The sequence below is a fragment of the Lethenteron reissneri genome, chromosome 9 (genome assembly GCF_015708825.2).
Source record: "Lethenteron reissneri isolate LAM-NWPU_2019-01 chromosome 9, ASM1570882v1, whole genome shotgun sequence".
NCBI classification, from domain to species: Eukaryota; Metazoa; Chordata; class Hyperoartia; order Petromyzontiformes; family Petromyzontidae; genus Lethenteron; species Lethenteron reissneri.
In genome coordinates, this window is record NC_083787.1 from 3,114,102 (window position 1) to 3,137,417 (window position 23,316).

The 23,316-nt window shown below is 50.4% G+C and overlaps 1 protein-coding gene across 1 annotated transcript in view; it reads left to right on the forward strand.

Annotated features, from left to right (window-relative positions):
* Window positions 1–23,316, forward strand: part of LOC133340431 (glucose-6-phosphate isomerase-like) — a 29,833-nt gene continuing 6,517 nt past the window's right edge. Inside the window, exons 1-14 of the mRNA XM_061548652.1 lie at window positions 1–378; window positions 4,883–4,973; window positions 9,631–9,699; window positions 10,864–10,983; window positions 11,971–12,054; window positions 12,586–12,732; window positions 13,435–13,506; window positions 14,570–14,614; window positions 14,951–15,004; window positions 15,752–15,812; window positions 16,888–16,931; window positions 17,801–17,953; window positions 21,228–21,357; window positions 22,364–22,440. Coding sequence (XP_061404636.1) covers window positions 248–378; window positions 4,883–4,973; window positions 9,631–9,699; window positions 10,864–10,983; window positions 11,971–12,054; window positions 12,586–12,732; window positions 13,435–13,506; window positions 14,570–14,614; window positions 14,951–15,004; window positions 15,752–15,812; window positions 16,888–16,931; window positions 17,801–17,953; window positions 21,228–21,357; window positions 22,364–22,440 — 1,278 coding nt within the window. The 5' untranslated portion in view covers window positions 1–247. The remainder of the gene's footprint in view (window positions 379–4,882; window positions 4,974–9,630; window positions 9,700–10,863; window positions 10,984–11,970; window positions 12,055–12,585; window positions 12,733–13,434; window positions 13,507–14,569; window positions 14,615–14,950; window positions 15,005–15,751; window positions 15,813–16,887; window positions 16,932–17,800; window positions 17,954–21,227; window positions 21,358–22,363; window positions 22,441–23,316) is intronic.

Sequence of the window (23,316 nt, forward strand, 5' to 3'; positions counted from 1 at the left end):
CCAAATCTCCACCAATCCATCACATCCCACGAACGTGTTCGCGGTTCCTTTTCCTGTTTCTAATTCAGCACGCGTCTTCTCTCTTGCTCGCTCTGTCTCGCTCTCGCTCCTGCTGGGTTAGCGCTTGTGGCTTTCACACACGAAACGCCACCGCCGCCGCCTCTCGCTTTCTCTTCCTCTCTCTCTCCGTGCCTTCATCTCTTCTCAGCCTCCAGCGAGTGAAGGAGGAAGAAGACGACTCGTCGCAATGGCAAGCGCAACAGGGCTGACGAGTGACCCAGCGTGGAAGCGGCTGGCCGAGTGGCACGCCGAGCACTCGGCTGCGCTCAAGATGAGGCAGCTCTTCGACAAGGACGCGGAACGATTCGCCAAATTCAGGTGAAAAATATAAAACAAACAATGCTCTCGACTCGCTGCCCGCTTGTTGGCAATGTTGCTTAGATGATGATGTTGCTGCTGGTGGTGGTGGTGCAGGTGGCCGTGATCTCACCGCCTTTTGTTTGAGTGGAAATCGCCCGGATTAGGTGGGGAGAGAAATCCCAGCAGCGAGAGAGCGAGTGGCCTGGGATTTTTCGATTGCAATGTTCCTTGGCAATACACGAGAGGCGCGTTTCGTATGTTTGTTGTCTTGGGTACCTACTCTGTCGAGTACCTGCCATCGTTCATACAACTCTGGGTCTTGTTGTACGCGTTGGGCGTACGTCGCTTCAAAGACAATGTTTAGCCCCCCCCCCCACCTGTTTAGCCCCCCCCCCCACCTGTTTAGCCCCCCACCACCTGTTTAGCCCCCCACCACCCGTTTAGCCCCCCACCCATTTAGCCCCCCCCCCCCATTTAGCCCCCCCCCCATTTAGCCCCCCCCCCCATTTAGCCCCCCCCCATTTAGCCCCCCCCCCATTTAGCCCCCCCCATTTAGCCCCCCCCCCCATTTAGCCCCCCCACCTGTTTAGCCCCCCCGATTTAGCCCCCTCCACCACCTGTTTTAGCCCCCCTCACCTGTTTAGCCCCCCCTCACCTGTTTAGCCCCCCCCCCATTTAGCCCCCCCCCACCTGTTTAGCCCCCCCCCCCATTTAGCCCCCCCCCCCCATTTAGCCCCCCCCCCACCTGTTTAGCCCCCCCCACCTATTTAGCCCCCACACCTGTTTAGCCCCCCACCACCTGTATAGCCCCCCACACCTGTTTAGCCCCCCACCACCACCTGTTTCATTTGCAGGATGTTCCGTTCCGTCGCGTTACGCGGCGTGGGCTTTAACAATGCGAGGAGCGGTGGCGCTGCGCTTAGCGCGCTGCGCCACCAACCCGGCCCCTACCGAGTTCACTTCCACGACCTCCCTCAGGTCGGCTCGGCCTGAAAACGAGTTACCTGGCCGCGGTGTGCAATATAATGTCGGCACCGGGGGAGGGAAAGGGCGAACGGGCGTGGTGGTGGCTTAATAGGTGCTCGCAAACAGCACTCTTGCCCCACCCCCCCCCAACAGCCTGCCTGCTTTAGAGGCTGACCTGGGAGGCTCTCTTTTTGCCTTGGCATTTCATCGTTATATTATAAATCATCGGCGTGCAAAACCAGTCGTCGCATTTGCAAAGTGTGATTGAGTTGACGAGCGGCGGTGTCCCCCCAGTGGTGACAGCGCCCATCATGCTGCCCCCCCACCCCCGAGTTAGATGCCCTCTGCCTGCCCTCTGCCCCCTACCCTGCCCTGCCTACCATCGATCGCTTCGTTCGGCCTCAAGCGAGCACAGCGCGGCATGCCGGGCGCGGTGTTGGGGACATGGGCGTTCACTGGTGGTCCAGGACACGAAGGAGGGGGGTGGATTGTGTCCTGATGGGGGTTATGTGGCATGAGCATCGCCGGGGGAGACAAAGGCGGCCTGGTGCGGTGTCATCAGCATCACTGGCAAAGAGACAAAGGCGGCCTGGTGCGGTGTTATGAGCATCAATGGCAAAGAGACTGGGGCTGGTGCGTTGTCATTCGGATCAATGGGAAATACAAAGGCGGCCTGGTGCGGTATTACGAGGATCAATGGGAAATACAAAGGCGGCCTGGTGCGGCGTCATCGGCATCACTGGCAAAGAGACAAAGGCGGCCGGGCGTGGCCTGGTGTTTTGGCCTCCACTGCGTGGCGACTGCTGCAGTGGCTTTGGTGGCCATGGCTGACGTGCCTGGGCGCACGGACTGCGCTGCCGTATTCACCGTAAAGGAGACGCCACCTCTAGGGGGCATTGGCGCGTCACAGCACTGCGGCAGATGACTCACTCTCATCCCACTATCACCCCCACACTCAGCCAAAAAGGCCCATTCCAGCCGGTGCATTGTGTGTGTTATTTGTAGCACGTTTGATAAAGGAACACGTTGAGTGTTGCGTACGCGATGAGAGAGATTCAGGATCGAAGCGTGTTCAATTCGATAGAGAAAATGCCTGGTGGATTTTGACCGTGTTGGTCGTTGAGGTCGAGCTTGTAGCTGCGTAGGAATTTTTTTCTCCATGACCTTGGCAGGGTACAGAGAGAGAGAGGGCGTCTTTAGTTGGCTACGATGCCGTTCAATGGAAACGGACGACAAACGCCTTAACCGACGGGTAAATGGACGAATTGTCTCGTAATTTCACCCTTGCGACAACAACAGCAGCAGCAACAAAAACACATTTCACCTGGAATTCCTCACCCATCTCCCTGTGCAGGCTGTGTGGTCCTGGCTCGCTTGTGGTTTCCTCCACCGACGATTCAGCACGGTTGGCTACGTGCAGTGCGAAAGAAGTTCAACATACATACAACACACAGAGGACCATCGTGCATACGCAGGTGTTTTAGGCCTGCTGCTGGGTTGTTGTTGGCAGCAGAGGACAGTGCATCGAAACCCACTGTTATACTGCACTCCTATGGTGAAGTATGGTCAAATATGGTCGAATAACAGCCACGACCTGCACGGTGTGAGAAGGCCTTCGCCCAGCAATGTACTGACAAATTGGCTGTGCGTGTAAAACATGTATCTGTCTAGCTGCTATTGGATGAAGGCTTCCCCATGACACACATCGGTTTGCTGGGATTATTATCCATACTTCACATCGGTCAGTGCGGGTTTGTTGAAGGGGGTTGCTGAATTCCTGGGATATCACTTGCCACTGATGATAGCCGTGACTGGAATTCGAGCTCGGGTTTTTCCAGGTTCCTGTGGCGCAGTGCCCGTTAGCTGCTGCGCCACCACACCTCCCGTACAGATTGCCTCCTCACCATCACCGTATTATATTCTATCCACATCGCCGTTAGCAACTGCCATATACCGTACATGTTTTTTTTATGATCCGTATTTTTCACGATTTATTATTGCTATCGTGCAATTTGTTTATATTACCCTTCACATCCCAATTCTTCATGAAGGAATATAAAGTTTGCATTCCCAACTGATCCTCTGGTTAAGATAACGTTCCTGTCTCTGTAACAATCCCAGCGATGTACATATTCTTTTTTATTGACCTTTCATCTGGTATATTTATAGCCATTCCTCTATCCACTGTTGGTTCAACACTCGCCCTGCCTATCGCCTCCTCCGATAGCTGTGCAATGGCACACGTTCTTGCCTGGAGCGTGACCTAATTCCGTTGCCAGCTTCCACTGCGGGGAAGGCGGAGCTCCGAGACCGTAACGCAATTTGGCTGTGACCCAAACTCTGCACATCGCTGTTGCAAATTAGGCCAAATCGGCTTCGTCGAGTTCTCACCGGGTTCAACAAATCAACGCACTTGGGCTGCACAGTCTATCATGAATGTTGTGTCACTTGCCGTGCTGTGCACGGGCTAGAGAAGAAGTTGACTGATGCGGTACAGACAGAATGTGGAGCTACTGGGCAGTTGGGAGGCTGTCACCCTCCAACAACAACAAATGGAGGGCAGAGGGGTGAAGCTCACAACAACGAGCTTGGAGCACGGGGCAGATAAAACGCAGCCATTTGGCACAGTAGGGAACACAGGTGGTGCATATTGTCAATCATCCCAGTTAATCAACCTATGGCACCTGTGTCTGTCCTGTGACCTGCCAGCGAGCGCTTGACACTTCACGTGGCCTCAAGGTACACACAGCCTGGCACAAGCACCGTGGTGATGTCACCGTCACGTAGTGGCCAATGGTGGTTGTCCTTGTTATGCAATAAATTAAGTCATTTTACCTGCATTTGTTGCATTGCAGTTCCATCTCCAGCTCCTGCCACACCACCTTGGTTATGATCTTTGTGATGACGTTAAACCCCGAATTGTTCTCTGACACAAATGCACTTCCATCTTTGGAGAGTTCCAAATGTGAATGGGATAATCTCATCCCAAAACGAAGTTGATATAGCAACATGGAGATGTGATGTGGACAAAGAAAACACTTTGAACCGAGGGTATATCTAGTGACCAGCAATGGATGATGTGTCAATGCAATATTTCACGTGACCTGAGATCCCCTTGTGTGCAGGAAATCAACCAGTTCCTGTCTTGGCGATGTTATGATTTGTCACAATTCAGAGCTGCGATTTGATTCCAGTCTCCATCGTTTATCGTCCAATTTTTTACATTTACTTCGTTTTGTTTCTCGGTTTATTCCATCTCATTTGGACAGCTTTGGACTCTCCATTAGCTAAAATGTAACGCCATGTATTTTACATACATCATGAAACCACACATGCGCTGTTTTATGCGCGTGTCTTGAGCGCTGAATTTGTGCATCGCAAGGACCCCGAGAGATGGCGACGGCTTGGGGAGGCATTCATCCATGAGTGTGTCAATCGTGGCTTGATGATGACAACGATTATGAGCGTTGAGATTGAACGTTGACTAATCGGTGTGCATCATTACGCGCCGAGTGTTTATCCCGTGTGCGCTACGCGGCTTGCGTGTTGCCCGCAGTCTGCTGCTCAACACTGATGACGGAGAGCTACTGCTGGACTACTCGAAGAACCTCCTCACACCGGAGGTCATGGACCTGCTGCTCGACCTGGTGGGTGCCTCTGGTTGATGCGTTCACTCGTTGCCTTTAGGCGCATTCGCGATGGAAGTTGATAGATCGGGTGGCTGTGCGGTCTTGCAGTGAGCGGACTTGTCACTGTAATTTAATGATGAACAAGTAATTATAATGAATGAGTGAAGCACGGTTAAATAACTCCCACATTCTACACGGTGTGGAGGCACTCATCCAGCAGTGGATGGACAAAAGGGCTGTACATGTACCATAATACTACATGCACAAATAGTACTTCTACCATTTGTACATGTACCATAATCCATCTATTGATAAATGGACCCACTGCCTACGAACCGAGTGAATGATATATGAACTGGTCCAGGGCCCTCCACTTTCACCAACACACAATGTCCACCGTGGTGAAGTATGGTCAAACGACTGCCGTGATTGATAGGGCACAGGGAAAGTCTTCGTAGAGCAGCGAATACATCTCTGTAAATTATTATTACGGCATCTAAGCTGGACCCACAGAGTGGCCAACGTAGAAGGAATAAAAATGTTTCACATAGAAGAAGATCTGATGCAGGTGGTGATGAGAAGGAAACTGGCACTATTTTTGCACAATCTAGATTTGAAGCTTTTGTGACTGCAGGAATCCATACTCTTTGGTTCTTTCGGTAAAGTCACGTAGGTAGAAAATTAATAGATCACGAGGTTTCGATCGCAACACAAGCGACCGTCGTTTGTGTTGCGATCGAAACACACATGTAGGATGGACAGCAGGAGGACAATTAAAAGTGTGTTGTTTGGAAAAATGGAAGGAATCGTAAAGAGAGGAAGACCTATCAGGTAAATGGCTTTACGACGACACAAGGCATTGGTGCAACGAAGATGTGGCACTACTTGAGCACAGTGGCACAAGACGGAGGAAAGTGGAAACAAATGACGAAATGTGCGGTAGACACCGACTGGCTATCTGCCCGTGGATCGCGACGATGATGATGATGATGAAATTATTATTGTTTGATGGCCCAAATCCAGGACTTGGATTAGCGCCCGGTTGGTTGCCTTGCGTATCCAAGGCTAACTCTGGAGCTGTTCAGTGCAAGGGCTGCTTACGTTGAGAAATCGTTGGCTTCGTTTTATTGGGCGGTGACTCGCTCTGACCTCGCCAGTGCCAGGAAGTGACTCGGCAGTAAAGTTTGGGACGCGCGGCGCTCAGCAGTACAGTGCCCCGTGCGTCATTTCATAACCTTCACCGTCCGGAGTTGCTCATTCGCGTGGCGGTGACACGTTGCCATGAATGGCTTTCTGACAGTCTAGCCGCTCGATTGACCCCCGTGACGCGCGAAGCTTTCACTGGCCTGCGAAGGCAACACTTTGCCACTGGCGTGTTGATTAACCCGTAGTCACTTTAAGATGTTTCTTGTTCGTGTTTTTGTTTGTTGCAGTTGCACCCGAGTCAAGAGCCACATCATGGCTCACAGGGTTATACCTAATAAATGAAATGAAACTGAAACCTTGGCAATGTTTCACAGCGCCCACAGATAAAATGTCGTTTTGCGTTCATGTTTTTTTAAATTCACAAATGCTTCAGCAGGTACGAGATTAAGATGAGTGAATATAAAAAGATTCACTGCATTTATCATAAAATATCACCTGAATATAAATATAAATTTACATGCCTCTGTCAGGCTCCTGCTGTATGGAGGCCTTCTCGTGCTGTATCATTCTTTGGGGTTTATTTTACCATACTTCACCACGCTCACCTGGGGATTGGTGAAATGTAGGGGGGCAGGGCAGTGGGGAGGGGGGCGGACGCTCCATTGCTAAATTTTGATTTAAAGCTTTCGTGACTGCAGGGATTCATATTTTCGGTTCTTTCGGTAAAGTTACGTAGAAGGGAAATAATAAAATAATATGAAACAAATAATTAAAATATTATTTATTTTATATTTATATTCTTTTTTTTATTTCCCTTCTACATGACTTTACCGAAAGCTCCATTACTAGTTCAGATATCACCTCTCCTATTAACGGTCGCCAGGAATCTAACTCAGGTAGTCGAGTTAATAACTAGGTGCACAAACCACTGCCCCACTGCTAACCCAACACTGCCTTGTAATTTAACACTGTAGAGCAAGTCACGGGCATTGCTCGCCCTCCACTCCCACCGGCCTTAGATGAGTGACAAGTCACCGTTAGACAGGACACGACACATTCGTCAATAACACTGCCTGAAGTTGCCTATTTTATATTGTTCATATTATAACCGCCTTATTGACGAATGTATTGAGGTTTTTGTAGTTGTTGCTATTTGTGCGCCGTTGCCATCGCGATAGCGTCAACAAACAGTGCTGTTAGTAAGGGTTCGGTTTCGTCAAATCCTGTGGTATCTAGGGCTTGGCTCAAAATGCTTCGAATGTTTTGCCTCCTGTTTTCTTTCAAACCATATATTTAACAAAACTGACCACAATTGTGTTTATCCACACACATTGCATATTTACTCAATACAGGAATAATAGCCCGGCTAATGCCCTCGAAGTGACCTGCGCTGGTTTGATCGGTGCGTCTCAGGTCTCGGCGCCAGTCCTCATGACCCCCCATGTGACCCCCCCTCCTCGGGACCCCCCCCTCGGGACCCCCCCTCATGACCTCCCATGTGACCCCCCCCCTCGGGACCCCCCCTCGGGCCCCCCCCCATTGGGGCCCCCCCTCGGACCCCCCCCCCCCTCATGACCCCCCACATGCAGTGCCGTGGCTTAACTTGGGGGAGAGGTTGCCCTTGAAAAAGGCCTCGCTATCTCAGTGGCCCTTCCCTCCGGGATGCCAAACCAGATGTCACAGTGAGATGAATGATGTCTGGTGGCCTGGTTGATGGCATTCGTGGTGTTGGGGACACTGAATAGATTTTATTGATTTTATTTAAAAAGCGTAATATGTCTTTTTTTGTTTGCAAGAGTGTCCCAAGGTCTTACGAAGGTTGCCATCCTCAGCCCACACCGTTGCCCCCTCGGATCTTTCGACAGTGATTTTAAGTTTAACACGTAGGCATTTGCCACTAATATCATCCATAATACAGGTATTTTTTTGGGTTACATCGCGTAATAATATAAATATATACTTAGGTTAGATCGCGTAATAATACATATATTTAGTTTAGATCACGTAAATATCTACATAAATATATATTCACGCGATCTAACCCAAAAAAAAACTATATTAGAGATGAATATAAAGTTTTCCTGGGTTTCATCTCGTAGCTAAACAACCTTGATTTACATTTGTAATTGTTGCTATTCAAGCACGGCCACACACAATCAGAATAGTTTAATCCCTGACTATCCAGGGCATCACGAAAGGCGTTTAATCTGCCGGGGAAGAAGATCCCGTAACAGTTCTCAGGAGCAGCCCAATGTTGCGCTGATGATCTTGGCCTAAACTCTTAAATCACCGGTGTTTCGTGGTGTTGGAACTGTCCCCCTTACTGGATGTGGTGGAAGCTCGTGGGAGTCGACACTGATCCAGGTTTACACCATTGGAACCTCATTTGCCAGAAGAAAAAAATATGATAATTGTTTTTTTACCCTTTTTTTCTGTGCGCCTTTTGGCGTCATCTGGTCCAACACCATGTGAGACTAGGCTCTAAGGAAAGCTGTCTCAGGTGTGGAACAATCAACCTCAAGGACAGTGCATACATTATCAGAGTTATGTTTTTTGTTTGCATTACGACTGCAGGTATTGTGGTCTATGCAAACATGACTCCTTGTAAAAAAAGGTGTCAGTTTTGTTGCCAGATAAAAGGGTAAAAAAACAATTATCACTGATCCAGGTTGTTTAGGGCCTGCGTGGCTTGCAGCCCACACGCGAATCACGACGATGTTACACACGCCGGCCGATACAATCGCATCCTGAAACTAAGTCGGGTTTTTGCCTGGATGGTGCTTGCATGGGTGTCCGTCACGGGCAATGGGTTGTTGCAGGCTGCGGGGCTACACGGTGGGCAGCAGGGGGCATTGGCAGCAAACTACGCGGTTGTACTGTGCTCATATGCTCCTTGTATAGTGTACTGCACACACTTCCGCTCCTGGGTAGGGGTCAGTATTGCAGTGGTTTGCGTGCTGCAGAGTGAACTTGCCGAGTTTAATTCCCAGTGACGGCTAACATCGGTGATATTTGAGCTGGTTCTGGTGCAAGTCAACCCACACTGACCAGCTTGGTGAAGTATGGTTCAACCAAACCCCCAAGACGGACACGATATCAATGTCATTGCTCGTGTGTGATGCGTGCGCTTGTTTGTGTGCTCTCAAACGCAGTGGAGTGATCCTGGCACTTGGCTGCATTCTTCGCCGATTCGATGAGATTCTCGGCATGGCCCGGTAAACGTGCCAACATTGGGGAACAGTTGGCACCAACATTGCTCCAACGTGTGGCATGTTTTACTGGGGCGCTATCTCGGTCTGTCCTGAGTGTCCCCGAGGTTCACTCGGCTGTAACCGAGCACGTGTTTTGTGGGTCGTGTAATCATTTGCGTGGGGGAGACGGAGGTGGGTGGGCGTGTGATGCTGGCCACACCAGCTCTTCGTGTGTACCATGCTAGCCTTAATCGGTGCTCGCTAACAGCACTTTGCACCAACAGTCTCGAATGCTGCACATCACTGAGGAGCTTTGTCTGTACCTTTGCGATCTTCAGGCACGTTCACGTGGAATTGAAAAGGCCAGGGACCGCATGTTCAGCGGGGAGAAGATTAACTTCACAGAGGTGAGTACCGGGGAGGAGGGGGGGCTGTTGGGGGGGGGACTCATCGTACCGGACAAAACGACCGCCGCCCCGCCCCTCGAACCAAAGCCGGCTCCTACGCAGTCTGCTCATGCGCACGAAGGCTGCCTCTTGTGCAGGGGGTGCTGCAGTGGCAAGATGTTAACTACCTTGCCTGGTATGCAGGAGGTCGTGGGTGCGATCCCGACCCTGACGCCTGCTGTATATTTGGAGTCTGCATGTTCTCCCCGTGGTCGCGTGGATTTCTCCCCGAGTCATCCAGTTTTTACCCCTCCATATTTAGAATCGACAAGCGTTTAGAGTATTTGGCTGCTATAAATTTCCACCTGATAAGCGACTTCATTTGGTTGTTACGTGTGATAGCGAGGTCGCTTCTGACAGAAGAGTTGTATCGCTCGGTGGGCCTTACCCGCTAAAATAAAAAAAATAGTTCAGTTTAGTTTCACGCCGACTGCAAAAACGCAACCGCAGCGTTTGTGCGACGGCTGCCCATTGCCCAATATGTCACCGATTATATTTATCCTCTTTATGGCGATGCTATTGATGCACGTGTTGACTTTTGGCAGAAGACATGCTGCTACAACAGTGGAGAAAAATATTGATCAGTTGAGCACCCAAGTCATATTGGGCATCGTTTTTGGTTATTTGGAGAGCTTGGCGCATGACCAAGAAAATGTGACCGTCAGCTGCTGCAGGCATTGGCACAGCACGGAGGGGGCATGGCTCTGTGGGAGTTCCACGAGATGAATCGCGCGCTTTGTCGTAGCCATAATTCGCCGATGCCGAGTCGACCGCGAGCGGTCTAGCGTTACGCGTGAAGTTAATGAATGACAGCACCACCGTCGAGTTTGATAGATGGCCAATGCCTGCGATTGACGACCGGCTGGCGGTTGGCGCCACTGGTGGCCACCGGCGAAGCCAATCGGTCTACATCACCTGCAACTGATAGTGCTAATGGGTGTGGGGGTGATGGTGTGGGGTGTGGTGCTGTTGAGGAGTGGTTGCGTAGTGGTTGGCCCGCTGTGCTACAATCCCGGCGACCCGACTTCGATTCCCGCTTTGCAATGCCTCGCAATGCCCTGAAATGCCCTGTAATGCCCCGTAATGCCCTGCAAATGCCCTGCAATGTCCCGCAATGCCCCACAGAACCGCGCGGTGCTGCACGTGGCTTTGCGCAACCGCTCCAGCAAGCCGATGGTGGTGGACGGCAAGGACGTGATGCCTGACATCAACGCCGTGCTGGACAAGATGCGCGGCTTCTGCGAGGTACAGGGAGGGGGCGGGGGGGTTGGTGGCGGGGTGGGGAGGAGAGGGAGAATGAGGGGGGTATGGGCGGGGCTGCCCCATGGGACCAATCCGACCCCCACTTCTCCACACACGCACAAACAACAACAACAGCAGTGGCCGACATTCACCAGTAAGTGGCGGTGGCGTCATCGCGACGCTTGTGCCAGGCTAGGGTGCAGTTCATGGCCACGTTGAAGCGACGAAAGGCGCGCTGCTGGCGGGAGGTCACGGGACGGCCCCAGGTGCCACGGGTTGACCGACTGAGAAGACTGGCAAGGCGCGCCACCCCACTGTGCAAATCTGCCGTGTGGGGGTGACGCACGCAGACAAAGACTCAGGATCCCCCCCCCCCACCGCCACCGTATAGCCTACATAGGATGTTGGCGCAAGTGCTGCTATTGGGCACATGCCAAAGATTCACAATCAAGTTAACTCTCGATCATCCAGGGCAGTTGGAGGGTAGCGGTTCGAAGTCCAATTAAAATAGAAACTTGGATAGCAGGAATCCAATGTTTCGAGAGATATATTTAATTATTATTTCCCCACAATCACGGCTAATCTTCGACCCTGATAAATCGGCCCACGGACATTCGAGAGTTATCTGTATGGTACAAACTCCTCTGCAAGTGACTTCGTTTACAATCTTGCAAGCGTGTTGCCCGAACACCACCCCGCCTTATTTTACCGCTGCGGTTTTATCGCCTCAGTTACCACCACTCGGCTTCGCCCGGCATCCACGTTCCCGATCCGTATGACCTAGCGGGTGACGCGCACCGGCCGCAAACATTCCGTGTGGCGATGTGCGTTTCCCTTTTAGCCGCGAACCATGCCGCGGGAATACCGCACCGCTTTACTTTCCGCTTGAACCACGCATCGGGAACGTCCGCGCGCTCGCTCGCTCGCACGCACCCACGTCGCTCAGACCCGCCCGCCGGCCCGCGCGTTTGTCGTGTCTCCCCCGCGCAGAGGGTGCGGAGCGGACAGTGGAAGGGCTACTCTGGCAAGCCAATCGCCGACGTCGTCAACATCGGCATCGGCGGCTCTGACCTGGTAGGTGCGGCCGCCGCTTGTGGCGCGGCTCACCCGGCGACGTTCGTGTGACACCGGCGCTGGTCGTTGCAGGTGGCCCGGGTCGCCCGGCGAGTTTCTTTTTTGTTGTTGTTGCGTGTGTTGTTGTTGTTCCCCACGTTGTCATGGTTATAGCACCCCCCCTCTCCAGTGGCTTTCAACGGTCGCATAAAGCCGTTATGTTTGACGTATACGCAGTCGTTGCACGCAATCGATTTCCGCACTCAGGATTCGACACGCGCCACCGCAAGCTTGAGAATCCATTTTTTTGGTGTTGTTTTTAATCGACTTGATGCCTGTTGCAAGCTTCTTGTGCTCGCACTCTGCTTTGAGATGCCGCGCTATAAATTTCCACACAATAAACCAATTAGTTGAGCTATCATTTGTGGCCAGGTCGCTTCTGAAAAATAGCTCAGTGGTAAAATACAAAATAATTGTTTACTTTAGAGACCCTTCTGCCAGCAGGGGAGTGAGTGAGAAATTGCAGGGCTGCTCCTTTACCTTCACCCGCAGGGCCCCCTGATGGTGACCGAGGCGCTGAAGCCGTACTCGAAGGGCGGCCCCAACTCGTGGTTCGTGTCGAATATCGACGGCACGCACATGGCCAAGACGCTCGCCGTGCTCGACCCCGAGACGACGCTCTTCATCATCGCGTCCAAGGTCCGGGGGCCCCCTTCCCCTTTGACCCCCACGCCGCGTAACGCCAATGGACCAGGTCCTTTTTATACATATGTAGAGGAGTAGTGGGGAACGTGACGTCACGCTCGCCCTGGGAGAGAGTGGGGGGGCAGAACGTGACGTCAGGGGGACTTTGGGGGGACGGTGACGGGATGTCCCCCGGAGGGTATATAGGGGGAGACCCGTGACGTAACGGGGGTCGTCGAGAGAGCCGGGAACAGGAGAGGGTACGAGTTGGGACCCGGGGTAGGTGATCCTCACACGAGGCTAAGGAAGGCTACTCCACCCGACCGGCCGAAGTTGGTTGAGCCCCAGGCCGGTGCAGGGAGGAGAGCCGAGTTAGCCGAGGTTGCAGGATTCCCAGTCCCCTGTCCCCCTGGGGAGTTATAGGCTAGGGGGTTAGGCGTAAGCCTGTAATCCCTGTTAGGTATTAGCCCTTAATAAACTTGGCGTGAGCCCCAACCCAAGACCTGCCTCTGTGTCGTAGTTTGCAACACAACACATATATATATATATATAAAACTACTTTGTTTGGTCTTTATTTTACTGCAATCTATGCCAATTGGTGAGACGAATGCATCGGAAGCAATCCACGTCACTCGCGGACCCAAAGGCGGTGGTGGTGTTGATGATGATGATGATGATGGAGGTGATGATCGCTCGTTTGTGTTTGTGTGCGTGCAGACGTTCACGACTCAAGAGACGATCACCAACGCCGAGTCGGCCAAAGAGTGGCTCCTGAAGAAAGCTGGAGACGTGAGTCGGTTTGCGGAAGCGCTGCAGGTTTAAGACGCTAATTGCTAAGTTGTATTGGCATTCTTGTAAGTCTGAGTAAGCTTCCTTAGCAATGTACCATTAAACATAATATCTGGCTTAATTGTACATGACCACTATAACCTGAATGTGCCTCATATCGTAGAAGATCTCCGAATCTAAGCAGGGTTCGAGCCTGGTTATTGGGTGAATGGGAGGACTGTCTTGATAATGCCAGGTATGGTAGGGGTTGGGCAGAGAGCTTTGAGTCTCATACCTCCTCGTATGCAAAGGGTTTTCTCCAGGTACCCCAGTTTCTTCCCATATCCGAAGCACTCTGTTATAATCATGTTTATTGTCATATAGTGTCATCATTCATGCAAATTGCATCTCGCAATCACCGATGAACCACAGACACTAGGTGGAAGGCAGCCAGGCGGTGAGCTTGCCCTACCAACAATTGCCCATCCTCCGCAGTCGTCTATTAAGATGTTTTCAGCTAATCAATGAGCGTTTATACGCGTTCGAGGAAACCGGAGCACCCGGAGAAACCCACGTAGCGGGAACCGATGCTACGAGTGGACCTCGCTGTACCCTCTTCTCCTGGGAAGGGAGTCTCGCAAACATCGGTGTGTGATCCACCGGCCCTCGCTGCCTCCACAGCGTCACTGGGTTGCAGGCCACGTGCAGCGTAGCCACCACCGCCCGGTAGCGTTTAAACCAAAAGATCGCGAAGCAAAAGACTGACGGGACACGCTTCCTCCGTGATGACCCACCGACTTGACGTTTCGGTTTTGGTTTTGATAATGTGGCGAAATAAATTAAAGAAGGGTTTCCCAAAATGTATTTATTTTTATTTATTTGCACGCCATTATTTTGCAATTCTAAACACATCTACGCAAGCGGTTGCATAGCCGCCGCGCTTTTCTATTTGCACACCGCAAGCGGGCGGGCGGGCAGGCATTCGGTGGTGGACCCTGGACGCCCGCTGGACCGTAGGAACGCGTTGCGCCGTTGCCGCTCACGCGACTTCTTGACAGATGTTTCGTTTCTCTCTTCCCATCAGCCCGCGGCAGTCGCGAAGCACTTCGTGGCGCTCTCCACAAACGGGGTGAGTACCCTGGCGGCAGCGCTGCGCCCTAAGAAGCGGCGTCGCGTTTTCACAGTTTGCGTTTTGATTTGTTTGCCCGGGGGCTTTATCACCCCTTGCACATTTGTACACTAGATTCGGGTCACATGGGTTCCTGCGTCCGTCTGGAATAAACTTAATTCCGATATTTGGAAGCTACTGGAACTTTGCACTTTGAAATATAGATTGAAAACGAATCTCTTTAGAACAGTTTTTTTATTTGAACGGTTGTTTACATACGGTGTGAAAGAAGTTCAACATACATACAGACAGGTGGATTTTGGCGGCACATGCATTTACGAATGTTGTCTTTTGCAGGCAAAAGTGAAGGCTTTCGGCATCGACACAAACAACATGTTCGAGTTCTGGGATGTAAGTATTGCAGGAAGAACATTTGTATGTGATAATAGTAATAATGATCACGTTTGGTATTTAAGCCATTCTTGTAGCACAAGGTTGTCCCGAAGGACAGTCATCCACGAGTGGATGTTTACATACAAATGAAAATGGCAGTTTTAGCTTATTTTTTTGCCGTTATTTTAGAACACAGTTCTTTGGGTTAGATCGCTTGTATATAAATGTGCCGTAAACCCAACTCCACCCGACACAACCAACTCTTGCTTACCACAAAATCAACTCTTGACGCACGATAAATATTACATTTCTGAAGCTAAGCAGTGTTTGAGCCTGTGAAGTACTTCCATTGGAACGCCAGGTGTTGTAGGCCAAGGCTGTAGGCAGCAGGAGGGGTATGATGGGGTGCAATGGATTATTGAATCTACGCTGAGCTTTGAACGGCAATCCTTGTTGTGTGGGTTTTTTCCGGCTTCTCTCGAGAACTGGCCAAACACCCCCCCCCCACCCCCAACCTACAGGACTAACAAAAATGTTCTTGAGACTCTGTGTGGCTTTCCTGGGTTAAATATCGGACTCGAGGCCTGGTGCCCACAGGGTGAGGGAAGGGCGATTGGGCTCTCACTGCCTTACGTAGACGTGTTATCATGATAATCTTCATGGTCCGTCATGAAGTTTGCTGGCGTGCCCTTAGCAATGCACCACCACTCACGAAGTTGAATTATTATTTCCCCCCCCCCCCTCCCTATTGGTTGTGCTGCGCAGTGGGTGGGAGGTCGTTATTCACTCTGGTCGGCGATCGGCCTCTCCATCGCCCTGCACATCGGTGAGTCTGTCTGTGTGTGTGTGTACGTAGTATGTATGTTGAACTTCTTTCGCATCGTATGTAGGCAGCCGTGCAAGTCGGAGGTGCTGCTAATCGGAGGTGTGCGTTCTTGGTGTTGGAAAGGGCGTGGGAAAGCAAACCACGGGAGGTTGAGGGCAGTCAGCGTTTTGTGACGACCGCGGTTTTAGCACTCGCGGCTTTTGCAGTCGGTCAACAATTACCCTCATCTAACAGAAATCACTATTCATGTTATTTGTACCGATTTGGATTATGACCAAATTACTTTGTGGTCATCGTCGTAAAGTATCGACCTTCATTACATGTGACATTAATTGATGCTGCGTTGGCAGCGGTGCATGAGCACACATTACAATTACTCAACACGCGCGTCAATGACACTGTGGCATTAAAATGAACGCACATATAATTTGGTGACATTTCTAGCAATGGCCCTTCATGTACGTGATATCAAAGGTCCATTATCTAAAATGTTGGCTACTATGTTATTGACGAATGTGTTAAAATGTTTATTTTTTATTTTTGTAGTTTGTGTGTGTGTGTACATGTGTAACCATGTATGTAGCTTACTTTATTTAATCCAATAATCGTTGGCAAAACAAAAGTCACAATTCTGGGTATTACATTTTTTGTTAGCAATGAATCTTTACCGGCGGTCACGTTGCGTCGCACGTTCATTAAAATCGGATCACTTTGGGATTCCCGTTTAATTCGTTTATGAATGCTCTGTGTGGCATTTTGGGGGGAGCAGTGGTGCAGTGGTTACCACACTCTACCGTACCGCACTCCGCAACCGGCAAACCTCAGTTCGAGTCCCGCCCACAACAAAAATCAGTGGCGCATGACTCCCGAACCAGTCGCGGGCACCCTCAAATTCACCAACCAGTGTGGCGAAGTATGGTCAAACAACCCCCATGACTGACATGGCATGGGGACGCCTTCATCCAGCGGTGGATTGGGAAAAATAAAGTACTAAAAGTCATCTTTGCTGCTGTGTTTTGTTTCGTAGCATTACCGTAACCCAGCCGCTTGTCCCGTTGTGTTTGTTCACTTTCAGGCTTTGAAAACTTTGAGCAGCTGCTCAGTGGAGCTCACTGGATGGTAGGGAACCCGCTCAAGCCCCCCCCCCCCCCCCCCACCTCGCTTTTACCATGCACCCCCATTAATCGCTTGAATCCAAATAGAGCACATGCCTCATTGGTTGCATTGTCAGTGGCTGCGTATGCCACATGCTGATTGTGGCACGAGTAATCCCAGTGGACATAGCTGCGAGTGGTCCGATGACTACATCGTCAGGATTGGACTCGACTCCTTCCGCAGGGTTGAGTCTGGGATAGAGTGCTTGAATGGGTGACCAGGATAAAGCGTAACAATTATATATATACATGGATCTTAAAGTGTAGACGATTGGAGAACTCGGGCAGTTGTTGGTCGCGGCTCACTGACCGGCTCCCTGACAACTTGCCCGTGGTTCATCTGCGGCTGCCAGATGCAATTTGCATGTTCGACGACGCCGCCGCCATATGTGAATACGTAGAGACAACGGTGCAAACAACTAAGCACCTCCGATGAGCACGGTTGGCTACGTACGTTGCCAAAGGAGTTCAGCACACATACAATGCTTCAAGTCACTCGTGCTAGGCATTTCTATCAACCGTTGTATTTTTTTTTATATATATTGTGCAAATGAAGGCAACCGGCTTCCAGAGTGAATACTTATCCATAATAAAGGTTTTATGGGTTAGATCGTGTAAATGGAAAATGTATCGGTAAACCCGCCACCACCCGACACATCCAGTCAGTAAGGTTTGTCACGTAAACAGAACGTGGAAATGAGTTACTCGTTGGGCACACCGGCGGCGTGTGTTGGAGGGTGTAAACCCGCTGCGACGTTTACAATCGAATGTTTAGCGGCGACGAGCGCCGCGTGCCCAGTGGTGACGGGCGGCCCCTCGTGTGCCGGCGAGCAGGACAACCACTTCTGCAGCGCGCCCCTCGCGAAGAACGCGCCGGTGATCCTGGCGCTGCTGGGCGTGTGGTACGGCAACTTCTACAGCGCCGAGACGCACGCGCTGCTGCCCTACGACCAGTACATGCACCGCTTCGCTGCCTACTTCCAGCAGGTGCCCCCCCCCCACCCCCCCCCCCCCGCACTCCCCCCCCACACCTCTCTATCCAACCACTCGATAAGAACAACCGGCGCTCGCTTGAACGAGGAGAACGTACAACCGGCGAACGATTCACTCGCAGGGAAATGCCGACCACATCGGTGGGCACGTGACGGCGCAGAGATTAGGATTGGAGTTTAAGCTCCAGACAGGTGCATCGCGACTTGCGCGTGAGATTCGCATTTTTTTTTAATTGGTGGTTGTCGTTGGCCATGACCTATCCACTGCTGCTGTGTGAAGGACTCTGCCACGTTGTCGAGGCCTCTCGTAGTTACCGGCTCTCGCACCGCAGGTTTATACAAATTATATGCTAATGATACAATTCTAGATTTGATTCTAGATTTGCTAATGCTAATGATACATTTTGGCTAATGGAGCGAGCGAAGATGTACGGGACAGATGCGAATGAGATGAGAAAAAAAAACGAAGGAAAATAATCCGCTCCGGAATCGAATTGCCACCTCCAAAACTTGACAGTTCTCGTTGGATCGCGAAAAAAAAGGCCTGAAAACACGAGAATAAATAATCACATTCTCAAGGCCGTTAATGTCTTTTGTCGATGTAAAAATCTCGCATCTCGATACCTCGAGTGTCAATGGCGCCTCTGGTGGTGGCCAAGTATGTGTCTTGCAAGGCTCCTTGTACGAGTCTCTCTCTCGCTTACAAGCAAGCTGTGTTGTCGCCCGCCGCGACTGGCCTACACGACCCACCCTTGGCAAAATACAAACACCAACACGCATTCCTCATGTTCCTGTTTGCCATTCACGTGAAGCTTGCTCCATCTAGCGGTCAACGTTTTGTCGATTTTTTAAAATTCTCTTTCAGCCAGATATATTCGTTCCGCAGCTGTGTTAAGGTTCACCAGACTTGTCAGTCAGTTCCGCTGATCACCTTTAAGACTAAACGTAGTCAAGAAAACATAACTGTCAATCCATACGTATGGCGTACAGCCATTTTATTACGGGTAAAAAAATATGTTGCCTATTTATTTGTGTTTCTCCCTTGTGATGGGACTTTGTAGAATGATAGGTAAATAGACCAATAGGGTCTGAATAAGGAGTTGACTGGTATGTGAAGAGCTCATACCATTTGAGTCAGACACGTGTGGGTAAGAAGCACGGACATTGACACGGACGTTTGAAAAAAGCTGAAAAGTGTGCAGAGAAGCGTGGACAAATGTGATTTCACAAATGTGTTTTTTTTATGTATATCTAAAGTAACGCCTCCGCTGTACAGACTAATAGTGGGGAGCATTGGCGTCGCTGCTGGAAAGTCTGCCTTGTGGCTAAGCTCATGAAAACTTAAGTAACACAAGCCCCGTGTGTGTAGGAGTTAAATGTATCTGCGCGAGTGCATTTTACTCTGTAAACCAAAAACTACTCGCTGCAGGTACTGCATTGCGTGTCGTGGACTGTATTACACGATTGTTTGTCGGTTCTGGACATGGACAGCCCTCACCACAAATCAACATATGAATTGCATTGTACACACACACAGAGTGCAGTTCTGTACAAGTTGCCCTTCATTGTTCCATACGTTGGTCACACATTTACCCACAAGCCCTAGTCGGCATCCCCCATTCCCCCCCTACATCCCCCATTGCCCCCCCTCCATCCCCCTAGCCCTCCCTCCATACCCCATTGCCCCCCCCTCCATCCCCCATAGGCCCCCTCTTCCATCCCCCATTGCCCCCCCTCCATCTCCTATTGCCCTCCCCTTCACCCCCCATCAGTAGTGCGAGTCCTCTATGTGCACTAGAGGGCGGCTGAGACTTTCCTTGGCAGCTACGCAAATAATGTTGTTATTTAGCCAACCTCGTGGGCTAAAATCCAGCTAGCCTGGGGCTCCAGCTCAACAGGGTCTCACTGTATACTACATATATTATTTTCCTATATCACTAAAATAATAAATAAAACAGCGTTTACCAAAAGAAAACGCACACTGACGCCTACCTGAATGCAGAGTCACACCATTGCCCCGCACAAAAGTCCTCTCTCATCAAGACGCTCGTACATCGGGCTAAGAAAGTGTCAGATGGTGACAGTCTGAGAAGTGAATTTAAATATGTTAAAGAAGCGCTGCAATTGAACGGTTATAATGATGCACAAATCAACAGGGCACTGAATGCCAAAACCAAATCAAATAACACAAGGGTGGAATCTGACCGAGTAATTAAAACTATTAAAATACCGTACATTGCGGGAGTAACTGATAAACTAGCCAGATGTTTGGAAAAACAAAACATCCGAGTCAGATTTGGCATGGTACATAAAAAGCTGAATTTAATATCTGGTACTAAAGATGTATTACCGAAGCTATCAACATGAGGTGTGTACAGGATTAATTGCTCGTGTGGCAAATGCTATTTTGGTCAGGACGAATGAACAGCACGAGACTAAAACAACATACTCTTTGGTTCTTTCGGTAAAGTCATGTAGGGAGGGAAAAAGTAGTATTTATCTTTTTATTTTTCTACCTACGTGACTTTACCGAAAGAACCAAAGAGTATGGATTCCTGCAGTCAAAGTTTCAAATCAAGACTAAAAGAACACCAAAGGAACATGAAATACTCCCAAATACAACTGTCGGTAGTGGCAGAACACGCGTACCAACAAGGACACTCCATTGATTTTGATAACGTTGAAGTTCTGTGCAAAACTAGTTACTACTGGCCAAGACTAATTAGAGAAATAAAAATAATTTTAACCGTTCGGATAGCTACAGACTTAGTGCTGCTTGAAAGCAAATCATCAATAATACATTGTTTAAATGCATGCCTATACAGGTCAGCATACTTCAATGGGGATTACCTGTGAACAGACAATAACGGGTACTGCTATTTTAGTGCTCACAAACGAGGAGGTACAATAACAATGGGCTTGCATAATGGGAATGCATAATGTACGTTGATTACCATATAAATAACCCAACTGGTAATAGATACCTATTGTAATGCATATGCATTCATTAATCCCCCCCCCACTTCACACTAGAAGGGCTCACAAGTGACATCATCACATCTATCCCTGGAAGGAACGAAGCAGGAGGGGGATTTCTCCACAAATCTGGCTGCCGCCTGATGATGCCGGTTGTAATCACTGGCGAAACAACCACCATGACCCCTTCGCAGCCGGTGTGGGGATGCCCTCATCCAGCAGTGGATTAAACAAAAGAGCCGCGCGTGTTCGTGTGTATAGACAGTAAACGCGCCTCTCTGCGCGTGTGCCAGGGTGACATGGAGTCCAACGGGAAGTACATCACAAGCTCGGGCCGTCGCGTAGACTACAGCACGGGCCCTATCGTGTGGGGCGAGCCGGGCACCAACGGGCAACACGCCTTCTACCAGCTCATCCACCAAGGTGCACTGTGGGCCAAGGGGTGGGCGGCACTGGCGCCGTTAAGTCCACATGTTTTGACGGTGTTCTTGGTTCTTTCGGTAAAGTCACGTAGAAGGGAAATAATAAAATAATAATAAAACATAATAAAATAATTCTCACGGCGTTTCGGCTACAACGCAAGCAACCGTCACCTGAGGACGGCTGCTTGCGTTATTTTATTATTTCCCTTCTACGTGACTTTACCGAAAGAACCAAGAATATGAATCCCTGCAGTGACGAAAGCTTTAAATCGAAAAATGTCTGACGGTGGTTGGGGGATCACACCTGATCACGGTTTCGCGTTGTGTGAATGTGCTTGCGAGCGTAGCCCACTCGCATGAGCTCGTCCCAACATTTCTTTAGAAACTGCTTTTTGTGTTTAGTTTGTTGTCCTTCGCCCCCGCACCTCCGGTTAGCACGGTTGGCTACGTACGGTGCGAAAGACGTTCCAAAATACGTACATACAGCATTGGTGGACGTACAGGCTTGACTCAAGTTCCATGGTGCAAACCCACAGTGGAGATTTGTCCCAAAGCCTCTGGTCTCTTCACCTGTACATTTTTGCTGAGTGGGGAGTGCCCGGCATGTGGGACGCTGCCAGTAAAGGTGCACCTTCTACTAGCTCAGTGGTCGGCAACCAAAATAACAAAAAAGAGACTCAATACAATGTGAATACGAGACGGTGGGTTCCTTAATAAATAACAACGCCACGAAGCGGTCCTCAAAGAGCCGCGTTCGGCTCCGGAGCTGCAGGTTGCCGCGACCCCTGCACTAGCTTATCCACCAAGGTGCATCATGGGACATAGGGCGGTACCGGCACCATTGCGTTTGTCGGTAATGGCCCAGAGCGAGCGCACTATGTGTGGGGAATGACCGTGAATCGACAACAGAGCAACAACAGTTTGTTTGAGTTCCGTGCGAAAGCCGAGCGACATGCCGAGGTGGCGAAGCGAGGTTCCCGCTAACCGCGGTGGTTGTTCTCACGCAGGAACCCGCATGATCCCGGCGGACTTTCTCATCCCCGCTCAAACGCAGCACCCCATCCGAGACAGCCTGCACCACACGGTAACGGGGGAACGCGGCAAGAGATTGGACGAATTGCGCGCAGACCGCTCGCCCCCCGTCCGCACGACGACCGCCGCCCGTGCCTCCGCTGGGTCGTGCAAAAGCAAGCCCTTGTGTGGCACCATTTAAAAAATAAATGTGCACGAAACCCATCGCGTGCGTTTCATGTACGGCCGCCGGCACAGGGCAGGGGCTGTTTTGCCGGCCACAAAACAGCGGGGCGAGTCCTTCGTGTAATTGGTCCGGCGTGTTCCGCGGGGGCGAAACGTCTGGCCCCTCGGTTGAGTGCGAGTGAAAAGAGCACTCTGCCAAGCCCTCGCCGACTGTGGCTTCATTCATCGCGGGATACTCAATCTGCGCGCTCGGGCATAAGACACGGGCGTCGAACATGGAAAAACAACTTGGCATCGCGCGCAGCTGTGTGGCTACGGGAAATGAATTAAAATTAGTTTGGTAAACAAGCTTCCCAAGTGCTCTCTTTCCAATTAAATTCTGGCGACATTTGCCAGAAATGAGTTTGTATAGGATTTTTTTTTCTCTCTCTCTCTCTTACCGGGACATTAACCCCCGGATTCTGGAGGCCAAGCCGAATTAAATTTCAGCCGAATGCCATGCCAGTGATCGTGAATCGCATCGCTCAGTTCATTTTCATTTGATTTGAATGATGTGTTTCATGTTACCCAATATGCTGTTTCTGTTAACAATGCTGCGTGTAATTTACACGTATCGTTTAACTTTGCCCGTCTATGTAAATTTTTGTATGTTGCCAATGGTGCATTGGTGCACTGTTTTTTTTCTTCTTCATATATTTAGTTCAGGCAATGATAATATTGCAGTGGCGAGATGTTAACTACCTCACTTGGTATGCAGGAGGTC